This window comes from Porcisia hertigi, chromosome 34 (genome assembly GCF_017918235.1).
Source record: "Porcisia hertigi strain C119 chromosome 34, whole genome shotgun sequence".
Classification (NCBI taxonomy): domain Eukaryota; phylum Euglenozoa; class Kinetoplastea; order Trypanosomatida; family Trypanosomatidae; genus Porcisia; species Porcisia hertigi.
The window spans coordinates 911,372-928,049 of record NC_090593.1 but is presented as its reverse complement, the minus strand read 5'-3'; the positions used below and the strand labels follow the sequence as shown (position 1 = coordinate 928,049).

Genomic DNA, 16,678 nt, shown 5'->3' with positions numbered 1-16,678 from the left:
GTCCAATTCGACATGGCGCTGTAGGCCCGAACAAAGAAAGGGGCTTTGAAGGCATCTTTGAATCGCGCTGCAAGCAGTGGCTACGTCTCTTTTCCTGCAGTGGGAGAAGCTACGCGAGGGAGGGAGGAAAAGCGACTTTGTGCAGGATGTGAAGGCCTGCTTTCTCCTCCTTCCACATCGCCAGACTTATCTCGCGATGTTTTTATTATTTTTCTCATCTGTAGTAAAAAAAAATCACCGATGCCCTCTCCCTTTCCCCGCTCAGTATCACTGCTTAGCAGGCGGGGCAGGTCCTGGTGGCGTTGGTCATCTCTGACGTCATGTATGCGTGCCTGCCTCAACTCCCGAGCTTCCTTACTTGTCTCTATTTTTCCACTCCTCTCATCGCCGGCTGCTCGGCGCCGACTGTCGCTTCACTTGCCGAAGATCCCTTTTTTTCCACTCCCACCATAAAAGGAAGCAGAGGAGACTCTTTAGATCGTCTACTCGCATACATTTGTACGCGTACCCAGGAATAATAATCACCCATTACCGGTAGTTCCCCCCCTCCCCCCTTCCCTCCCCATACTGGGGGAGGCTTACTACAGAAAAAAAAACGCACACACACACACACTTATAGATTTACACATAGACGACGATTTTTTTTTGTTAGATTATTGAAAAGACGAATAGAAGTTAAAGCTGCCACTGCCTCCCTCCCTCGCTCCCAAAAAGCCTTTTTCACTTATTGTCTCCACTTGCGTTTTCGTCTTCACGTAGAGTGCACTCGGCCATGGGTCGCCGCATTCTTGTGTATCAATGTGGGACGCGCTCCGTGGTAAACTTGAAAGAGCCCACTTCACGTTCCTGTGGCTCGGTATCTAGCCTCCCTGCGCCCAGCTCACTGACACCGTTGCAAGGTAGCGGGTACAGAGGTGCGAATAGTGTCGTGGACGACACAATCACTGATGCCCACGAGAGCAGTAGGTCCAACTCGCCGTACAGCTCTGTTGCCCTGAATATGGCGACGGGGCCCGGGGTGGACTGCGGCGTGGAAGGGGCTCTGTTGGACACAACTCCTTCACCGGCTCCTCGACTACCGCCGCCTCAAGCTTTGCACCGTAAAGCCGATGATATGCTTGGCATACCGGAAGGTGGTCCAGTTCAAGCGCTTTCACAACGGAGCACGTATCACAGCCCGCAGGGGGTGAGCCCGAGTCCCTTCGAAGGTGACACGTACAACCACAGTGACTCAGCAGCACATCCAGGCAGCGACTATCATTTGTCGTCGTTTGCAGAGTGTCCTCTTGGGTCAGTGAGGGTACCCTCAAACCCGGTGCCTTTGCCTTTTGGCCAAAGGAGTGGCGCGACGCCGGTGAACCCCGCTGCGGTTCGAGGTGCGCCTGGTGGTGCAGGGTTTTGTTTGGAGTCCCGAGGTCATGGAGCGATGTGCGTGCTTACTCAGTCGACGTCAGAACTGGAAAATGCTTCCCCGACAGGCCAGATGGGGTCTGAGGGCCACGCTACTACGCACCAATGTACGATTAAAAAGCGGAGTCTCACTTTTTCACACCCCTGTCGGTGTCGTGAGGCGAGGCCGTCGCCGCCGTTGCTCCAATCGAACATCGAGGGTAAAATCACCGTCGTTGCTGTTGCGGGTGCGGAGCGTGTGCTCTTCGGTGATGACAACTTCATGGACATGTCCGCCACCTCGTGCCGCTGCTTCACTTCTCGCCAGGAGGTGCCTCAACCACCTGTCTTACCCTGCGCCGCCATTGGTGCAGTGGCACATACCCCTCGGCGTCTTTCCGACGAAGAATCGAAGGCACGGACTACGTCCCAACAAAGCACAAGTGGTGGCTGTGAAGGCGTCCACCGCGGGAAAGACGAGCACTTCTCCCTTCACCTCACTGCCACCTCTGTGTCCTCCTACATCGAGCCTGGTACAGATGGGTCATCGAATGCAGTCGCTAAAGCTGAGAGGATGGTGTTGCTTGACAAGACGACACCGAATGACTGCGGACAAGTGAGGAGGAGCCCGGCAATAAAAGTCGTCATGGGCGACGTCGAAAAGTCAGCCCCGATGGCGGGAGAAAACGAGACTGAAGGCACACCGTATGCCCTCACGGCTCTGACAAGGACGAGGGGGATTGTCTCCGCGGCCAAGACCCCGATATCGTCACCGCATCGACAAGAGCTCTCCTCACGCTTCCTGGCCGCCAAAGCCGCCTCTGCCGTGGACACGCCAACAGCGCACACATGTTCCTCGTCGCCATCGCTCCCAACCGCTGGTGTGTTGGCCACCCCCTTACCGCAACATGCGTCGCATCGATGGAGGGGGTCTAGCAGCACCCCGGGCTGGGAAAGCCAAGCGCAAACAACGGGGTTCCCCACACCAGTGAAGTTGTCGCCTATACCCACCAAAGGATACGTGTCCTGCCCCGGGCCTGTTTCCACCGCCGTGGCCGAAGCCGCACCAGTGACCCTGTCCTCCACACCCCGAGCTTCGCTTACGTCTTCCCCTGTGGTATCCGAGATACACGCCGACGCGCACGAAATCGGTGCCGAAAAACGCGAGGCAGGGATGCCCAGCACCAAGGACAGTCCGTTCCAGGCCGCGGAGAAGGCAACTGGAGGCGTGGGCGAGACTGCCGTGTTGTGGATGCCCGAAATGGATGATGTCCTGCCTAAGATCGACAATGACATCGCAGACTACCTGAGTAGTGGTCGAAGCATAAGCACCATCAGCTCTGGGTGCTCTGTTTCACCGATTTTTGCACGAGCTGGCCAGACTACCCGTGCCTGGACCCCGATCCCGAGCGATGTGTCGCAGCAGCAACAGTTAGCGACACGGCCGTCGTCTTCTACGGATTGCCGCTCTTTTCGTTTCCTTAGCGGGTTTCCATCGAGCTTTGTTGTGCAGGTGCCAACACCGCAGCAGCACCAACGGAGCTCGATGCGCAACACTACCCTGGTCGGAGCTACCTCTCTCTCGCCACTCGAGGATACTTTCTATGACCACTCGAATCCATCTCGCGTCGCGGTGCGCTCCGGGCAGACTGCGAAGGAGGTCTCGGAGGACTTGGCAGCCATGTCAGCCCTCTTCACAGAGGTGCAGAGGCAGCCAAGGCATCGACAACCCCGCCATCCACAGAGCCTTTACAGCCCAACAGGGGATCCTGTGCTGATGGACCGGCATGCCGAGCTTTCTGTAAGGAGGGGGCCACCCACCCCGCACCTTGCCGCCGACACAGTGAACCTCGGAACCCCAGCAGTTTCTATTATTCAGTCTACAGCACAGGCTCTCAACGAAAGCTGTTCCTCTCTTTCCATGCCGCCCTCCACGCAGTACATTCAAGCATTGCCCATACCGGGCCTTCAGCCGCGTAATGTCCCCATTACAGAAGCGGCCCAGTCCGTAGCCCTCGCAGTGGAAAGTGTGGGCGATGGGGGCGATCGCGTTGCACGCACCTATGGGGTAAGTCAGGGTCCCAGAGGCAAGGTCCACTGGCCTGCGCTGATGTCACCAGCTCTCGACGACAGTGAGGGGGAGATGAGGTTACCGTTCACCACTTCTGCACCGCTTCCAGTGGAGCAACAGCCTCAGTGTTTGCCGGTGCCGCCACCGGTGTCCTTCAATGCGAATCGGTCACTGCACGCGCAACATCATCGGTTTTCGCTACCGCAAGACGCTTGGTGCAATGCGAGCCAACACCCGGGCTCTTACCCCTCGCTGCGCTCACGGGCTCACGCAGTTTGTGAAAAACCAAGCCCGCTGCACTCCCCCGCTCCACCAGCGCAACGCTATCCATTGTCGTCCGTGAGTCAGTGGCAGCAGCTGTCGTCCGGAGAGGTATTTTCCACACCACCGCAGGCTGGTCAGCCACCGCACCTCGAGCTTTCGCCTGCAAAGGGGGAATCACAGAGCGTGGATGAGTCGCCCATGCGCTGTCCCTCCACCCTGACAACTGCGCATTCCTCCACCCACGTTATCGACTCATGGCTATGTCGACGGTATTGAGGAGACCGAAGGGATTTGAGAGTCCCAGGTGCAAGCTAGGGGTCCTTGTGATGTGCCTTTGCGTGGACAGGAGCTCGCGACGAGAGAATGCAAAGGTAAGGGAAAATGCGAGCAACGGTTGCGACTCCTTACAGTGTACATGAGCCAGTGCCCATGGCTGTCATCCATGCACAGCCGACATGACCGCAGCATAGTTTGTCTCACTGTTGAGGTCGCAAGTCTTGGGTTTATTAGATGCGCACTGGCATTCTTCTACTTTTTTTTAGATTCCTGTGGCTCTGGGTGAATGGCAGGTGCCTCACAGAGTCTCGATGGGGTTCTGCCTCTTGATTTTTTGGCGTCGTCATATACTCACTTCTCCTACCAGAGCCTTCATTACCACCCTGCTGTCGCGTTACAAAATTCTTATCTGGAGGGGATCGTGGCTGGTACGCTAGCCGTGATTAGCGGGTAGCGCGCCGGGTGTGTGTGTGTGTGGGGGGGGGGGGTAGGATCTCAATGCCATTTCTGCGTTGCGTTCCCGCGGCCCTTCTTCCCCTTCCCCTCCAAAAAAAAAGCGCGCCGTCACCACCGGCAGGCAGTAAAACAAAATAGAGAAAACATTTTTTTTCCGTCGAGATATCTTCAGCGTGGCTGCGTATAGCAACAGCAGGTCGCGCTGCCAGGCATCGGCTACAAGGCCTAGGTGGCGAAAGACAGGTTTCGTGCCCTGTGCACGTTGTACTGCTTCTCCACCGTGCGTCTCGTCAGGGCATTCTTGTCCCAGTGGAAATTTGGGGGGGGTTGCCGTCTCTGTAAGTCTTAACTTTCCATTCAGCGCACGCGGTCGACCACCACTTCTCCTTACTAACATCCCTGATTTCCTATTTTCTAGAGGCGCTGTGATATTCGGCTGTTCATTGCACCGCCATCTCCTCTTCACTGTTATTGTTGCGTTTTCCTGTTGGTGTCGTTTGGCAGGCTCTCCTCATACCACCTCTGGATTCCCTCCCCGCAGCAAAGCACTACTCTACCATTTTTTTGGGGCTGTCCTTGCCGCTCACTAAGGGTACACGCAGCACTGGGTCACATTTTCACCTTCTGTGTGTATTTGTTGTTGTTGCTCGTTGGTGGCAGGTGTCAGTGTCCCGAGACACTCTTTATTTCTGCCAATCAGCGGTTCTTCCTCGGCGAGACCTCTATTCGCCAGAGGATGCGTTGCGCTACCGCCTCGGTGGTGCGGCTCATTGGAGCGCTTGTGGTCGCTGTGTGTCTCACGCAGACGTCCTTGGCGTTTCCGTACGGTAAGTCGTCTGCGGTCACCGAGCTCACGCCTGCTTCGCTGGACGCATTTGTGAACACGCACAAGCCGGTTGTCATCCTCTTCTATGCGCCATGGTGTGGCCACTGCAAGCAGTTCCACCCCGAGTTTGAGCGGTTTGCCCAGTTGATGAAGGGGACCATCCGCGTGGGCGCGATTGATGCGGACAAGTACAGCAACATTGGGCAGCAGTTTGGCGTGCGTGGTTTTCCGACGATCAAGTATTGGAGGAGCGGCACCAAGTCGGTCTCTTCCGCGCAGGATTACAATGGCCAACGGACAGCGGCAGCTCTACAGCACTTAGTTGTGGGGGAAATCAGCTCGAGGGAGGTCATGAAGGCGACCACAGAAGAACAGATAAAAGAGGCTGCTCGCAATGCACCGAAGAAAATGGTCGGTGTGTTGTTCTCTGCGAAGGACAAGGTGCCGCCGATGGTGTCGGTGATGTCTCTCTCCTTGAAACTAAAAGCGCTGCCGCTGGTGTTTGCAGGGGGCTGCAGTCTAGAAAGGGGAGTGGCGGCGGCCTTTAGGGTCTCTCAACTCCCCATGCTCGGTGTGCTGCGCTACACTCCCGAAGACGGTGATGCACCCGAAAAGTTCGAGATGGTGCCGTACACGAAGGCAGCTATTGCCTACGAACCAGTTGCACACTTCTTTCTCGATTGCTTGGAGAAAAATTGCAGCGCCGACGCTGGGGCTGGCGTGACTCCCGTGAACCTAGACGAAGTTGACCAACAGCACCAGCAGACGTCGGCGACCTCGAAGCAGTCTTCCCTTGCGTTACCCGTAGTGCCGATTGAGTACACGCCAAATGTGATTTCGCAGTTTTGCGCCCCGCAGACTCGGAAGATTCGTGGCCAGGCCCCCATGTGTGTTTTCAGTCTCAGCGAGGGCGTCCGTCTCGATAACGTCTACAAGTACTTCCAGAACGAACCGCTACTCTTTTTTGAGGCTTCCCAGCACAGGGAGGAGCTACTGCAGCAGTTGCAGAATGACTTTGGCGTGGATTTGGTGTCTTCGGGAGGGGCGGCAGCTTCTTTGGCTGGGTCTATTGTGGTGCTGCGTCACTCAAAACCAACAACGGTGCGATACGCGCTGCTGGAGCACATCGACTTGGACAGCGATTTTCAGGAAGCCATGCAGCGTATTCTCAATGGTGAGGTGCGCCTCAAGTCAAAGCACGTCAGTGTTACGTAGGCTCTCACTGGAGTCGACGTACCGCTCGGAGCGAAATGCGCGCGCAAGGATGGCGGCTGTGGTGTTGATGAGGATATGAAGAGGGAGAGGGCGCAGGTGAACAGTTGCTTCCCCTCGATTTTTGATTGAACACTAGTCCTGCCTTCCGTGCATAGGTACTTCCGACCAATCCCCCCTTTCCCCCTCCCTCTTTCTGCCTCGGGGGCTTTTTTTTTTGCTGGTGCCTTCCCATTGTGTGTGCGTTGATGGCTCACTTCTTGCGTGAGTATGTCTCTCGGTTTATGTTTTTTGTGTGGACTTGCCTGTGTTGTGCAAACGCATTTTCTTTTTGTTTTCTTTTCCTCTACACATGCCATGGTGGATCCTATTGGGCTTTGTTTTGGTTCCCCCCCTCCCCTTCTCTTTCTCGCTTCCTCTTCTTTCCCTCTTAACGCTTTTTTCTTCGTCTTTCGCTCTCTCTCTTACTCTCTGGCATCTTTAGGACACATTTGTGGTGTGTACACGGTGATCGGTGTGGTTTGCACGGGGCTCAGAGATGAGTGTGTGGTGACTGTCCCAGTCTCGTCGCCCCCACTCCCCTCGTCTTCTGCGTGTACGTTTGTGTGTGTGTGTGTGTGTGTGTGTGTGAGGGGAGTGGAGGAGAGGGGGGGGGACATTAAATTCACCAGCACGGGATGCAGAAGTTGCTGTTTCCTTTTTCTTGACGAGGGCGAAAGGCTTTGGCCATGTCGCCCATAATAGGTCAGGAGATGTGTTGAGACCCCCTCTCAATGATCTAATGGCTTCTTTTTCCTCTCTCCTCCCCCCCCCCCCTTTGCCTCGTTCCCTCTGATCGCATACGCTAAGCGAAGGGGGGGGGGCTATTCACAAACATCCGTCCAGAACCCAAGAGAGAATCAACTCGGCTGGCACTCTGATCGGGTTGGGCTTCTTTTCCCGTTCACCATTCAGCGGCGACTTATTCTCCACTACTCTCATTCTTTTGCTTACATCCGTACACACACACACACACACACCAGCATACACACATTCATCGAAGCCACCTTTCTTCGTCCCTCCTTCTGTTTTGCACACTCGTTGAGGTGCAGTGACTCATAACTTGTCACACAGAGGCGGGCGTGATATTAAGGCGAGAGAAACGCACTCAGCTGCACTCCCTCCCCTCCCCCCGAGGGCTGTCCTTGAATAAAGTTGGTGTCTAAGGTGGTGAGTGCATTTGCCACGACACTCTGTACAAACCCTATACAACAGGCGGTAGCACCTTGTTGGCATTCTGGGACCCTCTCCATTTACTCACTCTACGGGCTTTGCTGACGCTTCTGGGTCCAAGATCTGCCCTCCCCTCTCCCACTACCGCAGTCATCCCACGCGCAAGGATAGGCGTGTCGAAGCTGTTAGAGGAGGGATCCAGTGATTTTCCTGAAAAGGGAAAACGGAAGAAATTTTTTTCTGTTTGGGGGGGAGGGGAGGAAGGGAGAGGCCACGCGGACCGTACCCCTACACATCCCTATACGCTAGCCAGAGGTACCACGGAAGGGGGAGAGGGCTGATTCAATTGCTCTTCTTTTTGCGTATACCCTTTTCGCTTCGCCGCTCCCCCCTCCCAAACTTCGTCTCTAGTCGCGCCGCAACACCTCGTGGAATATCGGGTCCCAACCTCCTCTCTAGTCGAACACATTTTTTTATGATCTTCTAGAAAAATCCTTTCACTACGTTGTCGCCCTCTCCTTCAGGCTGGGTCACACACACACACACACACACACGCGCGCGCGCGGAACCATTGTTCGCCCCCCACCCTCCTTTCCCTTGTGCGGCGAAGGTGTGCGTTTAGTGTGCCTCTTCTCCACTACTATATTCGCTCTCTCACATTGCTTTTATTTCCACTGGATACCGCTGTATCTTCTCTGCTCCTCTCCGGCTCTCCCCTCCCTCCCTAATCCACCCCGTGTGGCCTCTGTGGCGCTCTCCCCCACTTTTTTTTTCTTTCCGTCCACCGTCTGTCTGAATCATTTTTATCTCCACCTCTCTTTTGTGTATGCACCTCTGTCCGTCTTTCTTTACCTCTTTGTTTGTACTTCCATACGTGAGGGGGACCGAAGTGAGAAACAAAAAAAAGAGGGCAGAACGTCAAGAACGTTTTTGTGGGCTTTTCTTCTTCTTCAGTACTGTCGTGGGGAGGGGAGGGCTGCTTCCTTGGCGGCGATATAAGGCTTTATTTCCAAATCTTCACGGGATTTCTCTTACCCCATTCTCTCTTCCTCCCCCCTCCCCTCCCCACTCTCTGTCTCCTTTTTTTTTCACTCCGTTGTCATTGACATTTTTTTTGAACGTTTTTGTCACCATTTTGTTTTTTTTTTCCTTCTCCTCCTACTCCACTATACAAGTACAGTCGCTCTCATCTTGGGGCTTTATTGTGAACTTCTCTTTCGTTGTCTCTTCATTTGTGTACTCCCGAATTTTGTGTTCTTTTAGAGCAGGTGTGGTGGTGGTGGTGTTGATGGGGAGGTGCTCTTTTCGAGCAGTTTTTTCTGGATTTTTTTCGATTCTCTCATTCCCGTTTTCTTTTTCCATTACCACCTTTTTCCTTTCCAACACATCCGTTGTGGTTGTTGGTGTTTATTGGTGTCGCGGCTCGGTGTTTGACCCCCGTGCTTCCTCACAATACTTGCATATTTATGATCATTTCTTTTCCACGGTGTTCTCTATCCCCTCTTTTTATTGTTCTCCCTTTTCGTTTCTGTGGGTGCGTGTATCCGTGGTTTTGTTGTTCTCTGCTCTCGTCTCTCCTCTCTTCTCCTCTCCCCTCCGCCCCGCTTTCTTAAACTGCAGACGTGAAAGCTATTGGTGTGTACTGACAGCTGCTTCCTGAACCGCACATCTGCAGGCGCTGCTTCCCCTTTCAAAAGGTAAGCAGGAAAAAAAGGGGGAGGGCGAAAAAGACAGTGAATAACAAGCGACGTAACGCCGGGGAGTGACATACAGTACGCAGCAAGTACATATATATATATATTTACTCGGGTCTTCTATTTGTTTTTTCCCACTTTCTCCTTCCCTCCATCCTTTTAGTCACAGGCAGGAGGTAAAACTGCCTTTTTTTTGTCCATCTGGGTTTTTAAAATCTTTTTTTTTCGTTCTTGTATATCTGTGATACGCTGTGTTCCCACACGCACGTCATCTCAAGCCATCCCCCCCTCACCTTTTTATATCCGTATCTTAGTCCTTCCAACTCCTACTATACTGTGGTCAAGCGCACACGGAATGGGTGTCTTGTGTGGCTCAGCAAACTCATGCGTGTCGCACACGAAGGTAAACCGGAGCGATGGTGGCTGTGTGCCTCCCTGCAATGACACGCACAGCGTATCCAACCCCGCGTTTTCACGACACTCTGTTTGTAGCATCGATTACAAGCGGAACAGATGCGCCCCACCGTGCAACAGCAGCAGCTCAGGTGCCGTTGACGGCGGCAACGTGACTGATCCTTTCCTGAGGGCCGGCACCATTGACATTAGCCGCTCGGACCGAAGGCCTTCAACGGGCGGTGGTAATGGGAGACACTTGTTGGCTGCTGGCTCCGTTACAGGAGGCTCTACGGAGCATGCCAAGCTACCGCCTACGGCATCGACAGATCGATCGAAGCCGCTCTTAGTACACGCACCTGCAGAGGTCGCGCAAAGCGCGCACGAACAGCAGAACCTGCAGCGAGACATGGACTCTCAGAGGCTACCAGGCAGTTTCCCTGATACGCTACAAAGTTTATCCGCCCGTGCCGTCCGCGTTGTGATGCGTGTCGACGCCATCATTCGCAAGTGCGAGGGGCGCGATGCGGAACTGCCCAGCGAGGAGGAGAAGGCAATGTACATGGTGCTCGCCGCTCTCCGCTCCAGTTCCGTCGGCCCGCTGTTTTTAAGTCACCCGGAGGTGTCATTGTCGATTCGGTCGAGTGTTATTTGCATCCCTGAGCTCCATCAAGACGAGGTCATCAACGGCTACTGTCTGCGTGCTGCCTACAATGCAGGCACGATCGGTCGCAGCTACTTCTCTACTCGCGACAGCGCCGCGGAGTCGAGCAGGACTACATCAACTAGCGGTTCGAATGGCTTTCCGGCCCATAACGCCTCCAAGGATCCTGTATTCCACATCCTCAAGGTAATCAGTTTTGTGCTTCGGCGTCCTCTCCTTGAGGACATCACGGCGGAGCAGCGGGTTCTCGTGAACATCCTGCATCAGAATGTGTTGCGCATAGTTGACGTTCTCAACGATGAAACCCAGGAGAATATGATCGTGATCACCAAGTACTACCCTAAAGGGAACATTAGCAAATACGCCGGCCGCCTTTTGCATGACCCCGAGAAGCTGCGCCGCATCTTCACGGAGGTGGGCATGGGTCTTCGCACCTTGCACTCACATAAAGTTTACCACCACAACTTGAAGCCGGACAATGTCCTCGAAAACAGCGATGGACACTTTTGCATCTCTGACGCCGGTTTTTGGCGGCTTTTCGCCGTGCAGTGTCCAGAGGATTTGGTGTTTAATGGGGAAATAGCGTGCCTCCCCCCCGAAGTGTTCGACCCGGCGGGCCCCTACGCGGCAGGCAAGGTTGACGTCGTCTGCGAGGATGGGGTGAGCGGAGCGGCTGCGGTGGATATCTGGGGCTTTGGTGTGCTTATGTACCGCCTCGCCTACGGTAGCGATCCGATCGAGATTGCCGAGTGCTCTTACGCGCAGGTCCATGAGCGGCTGCTGGGCTGCGAGCTTCACTTTCCTCAGCGCTCCCAGTGGGGCTTCACGAACGATCTTGAGGAGGCGATTAGGTGGTGCCTCCAGAAGGAGCCGTTGTTGAGGCCGACTGTGGCGCAGTTGCTCCAACACTCTTTTTTCAAACGCGGGTTGATGATCGGCGCCTCGCCGTTGATCCGAAACATGTCCATGACAAGCAGCTTCGGCGACCAGACAGCGAGCACGCTGCTGCAGAGGGGAGGCTCGGTTAGTAGCGTGGCCGCGCCCGCTTTCCGCACGCAGCAGCGGAACGGCTTCTACGTTGACGCTTTTCTCGGCGAAGGTCGGTTTTCAGAGACGATGCTGGTCCATCTTCGCCGGAGCCCCTCAAAGCAGTTCGCCTTCAAGATCATCTACAGATCGATTCTGAAGCGGCTGCAGGTGCCTGGGCGGGAGGCATGGGCGCGGGAAATGCGCCGTCAGCTCGTTTTTTCCCGGAAGGTTGACCATCCCAACATTCTGCGCTTTATCGACATAGTGGAGGATAAGAGAGTGAACTGCTTCGCTCTGCAGGAGTACATGCCGAACGGAGCCATTGACGCGATCCCGCCCGTAACGAGTGACAAACCATTGCCTACGCTGCAACGGTTCTTGATGGATGTCCTTAGTGGCCTAGTGCACCTGCACGATAACGGTCTAGCGCATCTTTCTTTGGCCCCAGCGAACATTTTTTTTAGCCAACATGCGTTTACCTACTGCATCGCCGACTTTGGTCCCCTCTTTGTGACGGAGGACGCCTTGGCGGACTCTATCACCGCAGGCACACCCCTCTACGCACTACCCCCCTGGGTGCAACGGCGACTGCCACTTCACGGTCCCAGCGTGGACATGTTCTGCGTGGGTCTGCTGGGGGCTTCGGTTTTGCCAGAGCTTTTCAGCACTGTATGGTCAGAGCTGCGCGGCGGCGAGCGCCACGTCACATTTTCTGTCGAGCCGGTACTGACAACTGTACGCCGGTCAGCGGCGAGACTGCCGCCGGCGCTTGTTTCCTTCATCGAGGACGCTTTAGAGGGTAAGTTCACAGACGCGCGAGCGGCGCTAAAGCACACGTATTTCGAAAATGTGCAGTGGATACAACACTTGCCAAAGACGATGGTCGAGGTGACAGAGGAGGAGTTGCAAAATGCCGTGCACTCAAAGCCAGAGACGCGCGACGAAGCCCGCATGCTGGACGTTCTCGCACACGACCCGTTCCAGGAGAGCCAGGTGCTGAACGTTGCCGGCGACCCCGTTTTGCAAGCCGCCGACACATCCGCCGACACATCCGTTATCCCCGGTGTAATAGGTGACAAGCCTACAGTCCTCTCGTTCCAAGGCGAGAACTTGCTCTGCGGCCAGTGCGGTGCTGAGCTGACGGTGGCGCTCTATCGGTGCTCTGAATGTGACGCCTACGTCCGCTGCGGCAAGTGCTCTGTGGGCGATCATCACAAAGACGGCCACGAGCTCGTGCCGTTACTGATACACACCATCGAACATACGAAAAAGGGCACTAACAAGGCCGTGCTGGTACTGCCGTCGACGGTGCCAGACGTACACGCGCTGGAGACTCTCGAGATGATAGCCAACTTTCCCATAGGCTCCCTCACAGCGCACCTCGTGGCCCAGCGCGCTGCGGAGCGGTGGAATGCGGTGCGCAGCGGCTCCAAGGCAGGAATACTTGCCGATCTAGAAAGTGTTATTCACCTGCCGGACGACGTGAGTGAGCAGAGCTTGTCGGTCATCAATGGCCACAGCTCTATGAGCTTCCGTGGACTACGCGGTGTCTCCGGCGGGGGGCTAAGCCTCGGCTGCAGCGACAACAACAATACGATACACGGAGGAAGCCTTTCCTTTGGCCGTATTGATCTCATGTCCCCAAAGGACGCTGGCTTACCATCCTTGCTTCTGCCGTCGAAGGTGTCCCTCATGAAGACGAAAAACGCAAAGAAGGTGGCCCTCGCCAAGGCTGAGGAATTCGAAGACGACAGCAATTGGCAGCAGGAGCTGGAACGCTGCCGCAGCACCAATCACTTCGAGCTTTTACTGTACAACTACGGGCTGGACGAGGTGCCGTCAGAGGTGTACACGCCGCCGCTGCTGCACTTGAGCTTTTTGGATGTTTCACAGAATCATCTCACGTTACTGCCAGGCGAACTGGGCTTATTGGTTCACCTGCGAAAGCTTGTTGTGTCCTACAACAAGCTCACTGATCTCCCAGACAGTCTTGGCAACCTTTCTGCACTCGAGCACCTCGATGCAAGCCACAACCGCCTCTCGTACCTACCGCAGACTTTTGTCTACCTCAGCTCTCTCGTCTCCGCTGCGCTGGATTACAACAATTTTTCCAGCATTCCTGAGAGCTTGCTGAATATCCTTCCGCTCCCGTTGGGTTCCAGCACGTCAAACCTGGAGAACCTTCTGGGGGTGACCACACCGCAGAGCACCTCGCGTCTTGCAGGCTCAGTGAGTAATCTCACTCTCTCTGTGGGGGGCACCAGCGGCAGTACCTCGAGGATGGCGATCGTCTCCCCTAATCTGAAGGTGATTTACCTCGCCGCGAACGACCACCTGACTACGTTCCCCTCGCAGTCCCTGCTGAGGCGCTTTGATGATCTCACCATTGCCCTAGACAACGAGCCGTCGCTCTACAAGCACTACTATGATTTGCACCTCGACACTGAACTACCCAACATTACGGTGAACTGGAATAAACTCTACCCAGATGAAATCGTGCCGCACCTCTACTGCGGCAGTCTTCGCTCTGCGCAGTCACAAACAGTCTATCGAAAGCTGAACATCACGTATTTGCTAACGGTGGGGCGGCAGCTGGTCCCCGTACCACCAGAGGGTGGTCATCACAAGGTAATCGTTGTAGATGACATCCCCGGCGCGGACATTCGCACGTCTTTCCGAGAGGCTGTCAGCTTCATCGATGAAAGCCAGTCACGACAGTGTGGGTGTCTAGTGCACTGCTTTGCAGGTCTGTCGCGGTCCGCCACGACGGTGATTGCGTACCTGATGATGAAAAGGGGCATGCGACTAGACGAGGCCTATCTTGTGACGAAGAAGGGTCGGCCTGCTATCCTACCGAACAAGGGCTTCTTCGATCAGCTGGTGGCGCTGGACAACGAGTTGTACCCCGAACCAAAGCGCCCCCTCGACTTTGAGTCCCTCGAGCGGCCCACAAACTAACCAAGAGGAGGACGCCAAAAGGCCTCATGTACTCCAAGGTTAATTTGATCACAAGTGTCTGTATACATCTTTTTTTCTCAACACAATGTCCGCCCACACACACACACACGTGTATATGTATATATGCACACATACGTTTGACCATACTTGTGTCTGAGTGTATATGCTGTGTACTTTTCCTTGTGCCGTTACATGGTCGTGTATGAGGGAAGTTGCCGGTCGCATTCACCACCACACGCACCTGCCTGCGAGTGGGCCGTGTGTGTGTGTGTGTGTGTTGGCGTATGCCTTTAGGGCTGCTCATCTGCTTGTTGTTGATTTTCTTGATGGCGGTACAGTGCGGTATGGGGAGGAGTCGCTTTATGTCGTTGAGCCGTGTTTTTTGTATGTACATTTTTTTACGTTTCTTGTTTCCTTCAAGTCAACGCGTCCTCTCTTTCTTCTTGAGGTTTCTTTGTTTGCCGTCGTTTTCGTTATTGTGCCATTTTTGTTTTATGCAATGCTCATGTTTTTATTCCCGTTTCGCTGTTCTCTGTTTTTTTTTTGCTCCTTTTTTCACATTTACCCCATATTTACTCACGTGTGTCAATATGTTTGCATACCCACGTGAGTGGATAATGATATAATCGCTCCTCCCCTCACCTTTTCTTTTTGTGACTCAGTGTTTGTCTAGAGCCCTTCCCCCCACTCATGCTTCGATGATCTGTTTGCGCGTCTTCCACCCACCCCTTCTCTCCCCTTTTCCCTCCCTCCCTTTTCCAATCACAAGTCTTCAATTTTCTTTTGGTTCCGCGGGTTATATTTTGGCAGGTCATCCCCCCTCTGCAATCTCTGCTCCCCCTCCTCTCCCCCCCATCCCCCTTTTACCTATACTTTTTGTCCGTTTTGCTTCGCATATTCCCTCAATTACCCCCCTTCCCCTACACTAGACTTTGTGTGTGTGTCTTTTAATGCCGCTCGTCTTTACTCTCTCTTTTACTGTGCATCAACTCCTGCTTGGATTTTATTTTGCTGTGTATGTCCACCAAAATCACCACCACCATCAGGACCCAGGATGCGTCCCCCCCCTTCACTTTCCACCAGATGATTTGCATGTTTTTGGTCACGATGGGGGGCATGCTCCAACGTGGGCTATCAAGAGGGGGGACTACTACTCATTCCGCACCGAAAATCAAGTCGCTGCCTATTCCTGCCTCCTGTTGCGAACACTCAATCATCTCTGGTGGCGGCGGGGCCACGTGTGTTTATGGCGCAGGAGGGTCAAATCGGTTTGCAACCACGAACGGCTGTCAGCAGGTCCCTTGCTGGCTAGCGTGGCGTCGGGATGACCCGTGTCGATGAACATGCCAGTACCACCCCAAGGGATGCACCCGGTGGCGACCGGGGATTTCGGGATGGGCCCTGAACAAGAGGCTCCTCTCTGATACCTGTGTGGACGTTGCCCAGCCACGTGTTCACTGGTGCTTCGCACCCCGCGGTGCACCCATGCGCACCCGGAGGTTTTTTTCTTGGGGGGGGGGAGGATGCCAGGTGTGATTGTGAGGTCACGCTGCTGCAGGGCAGTATGAATACGTTGAAGGTTAGCTAAAATCATTTGTGTCACTGATATCTGTTTTTTTTTGTTCTATTTTCGTGTTCCTTAGGGCTCCATTTCCTCTTTGAGCCTTTAGTTCTCTGCTTGAGGTCTCGTGTGTTTCTGTTTGCGCGCGGGCTTTGGTTGAGCATAGTTGTGAATTTCACAGACATGGCGTTCCCACGTCGTCAGTGATTGCGTGCGCTTGTGTGGGGTGTTGGCGCTATATTGTACGTTTGATTGGAATCGTAGTTCTCCCACCCACCCACTCACCCCACCCACTCACCCACTTCTTTTCTACACATCGCCACAGGCAAACAAATGGTTTCACACGCTCTGGCTTATTTTACCCCCATATCTCTTGTTTTTGTGTGTTCTTTGCAATGGATGCTGAACCTTTGAGGTGTTTCTCTCCCCTCACCCTTTTTTGTGTGTGTGTGTGTGTTTTCCTGTGATTTGTGTCGTGCTGCTGCTGTGCTTACGGCTCTGAACCTTTTTCTATCTTTTCTGACTTATCCTCACGAAAGCGATTGCTCGATTTTTTTCCCCGAATGGCGAGAGGGTTGTGTTTTCTTTTCTGTGCTGTAGATTTCGAGAATGTCTGCTAGCCCCCCTTTTTTCCCAGCTCTCCCTCTCTCCCGCCGTCCCCCCCACTCACCCA

The 16,678-nt window shown here is 54.4% G+C and overlaps 3 protein-coding genes across 3 annotated transcripts; all 3 read left to right on the top strand.

Annotated features, from left to right (window-relative positions):
* Positions 1–772: 772 nt before the first annotated feature.
* Positions 773–4,000, top strand: JKF63_01787 (uncharacterized protein; the record flags this gene model as incomplete). Its single annotated transcript, XM_067897833.1, has 1 exon — positions 773–4,000. The coding sequence occupies one exon, from the start codon at positions 773–775 to the stop codon at positions 3,998–4,000; it is 3,228 nt and encodes a 1,075-aa protein (XP_067753990.1).
* Positions 4,001–5,192: 1,192 nt separating this feature from the next.
* On the top strand, positions 5,193–6,497 carry JKF63_01786 (uncharacterized protein; the record flags this gene model as incomplete). Its single annotated transcript, XM_067897832.1, has 1 exon — positions 5,193–6,497. One exon carries the CDS (start codon positions 5,193–5,195, stop codon positions 6,495–6,497), a length of 1,305 nt encoding a protein of 434 aa, XP_067753989.1.
* A 3,705-nt stretch (positions 6,498–10,202) lies between these two features.
* Positions 10,203–14,444, top strand: JKF63_01785 (uncharacterized protein; the record flags this gene model as incomplete). The annotated part of the gene is made up of 1 exon (XM_067897831.1): positions 10,203–14,444. One exon carries the CDS (start codon positions 10,203–10,205, stop codon positions 14,442–14,444), a length of 4,242 nt encoding a protein of 1,413 aa, XP_067753988.1.
* Between the last annotated feature and the right edge of the window lie 2,234 nt (positions 14,445–16,678).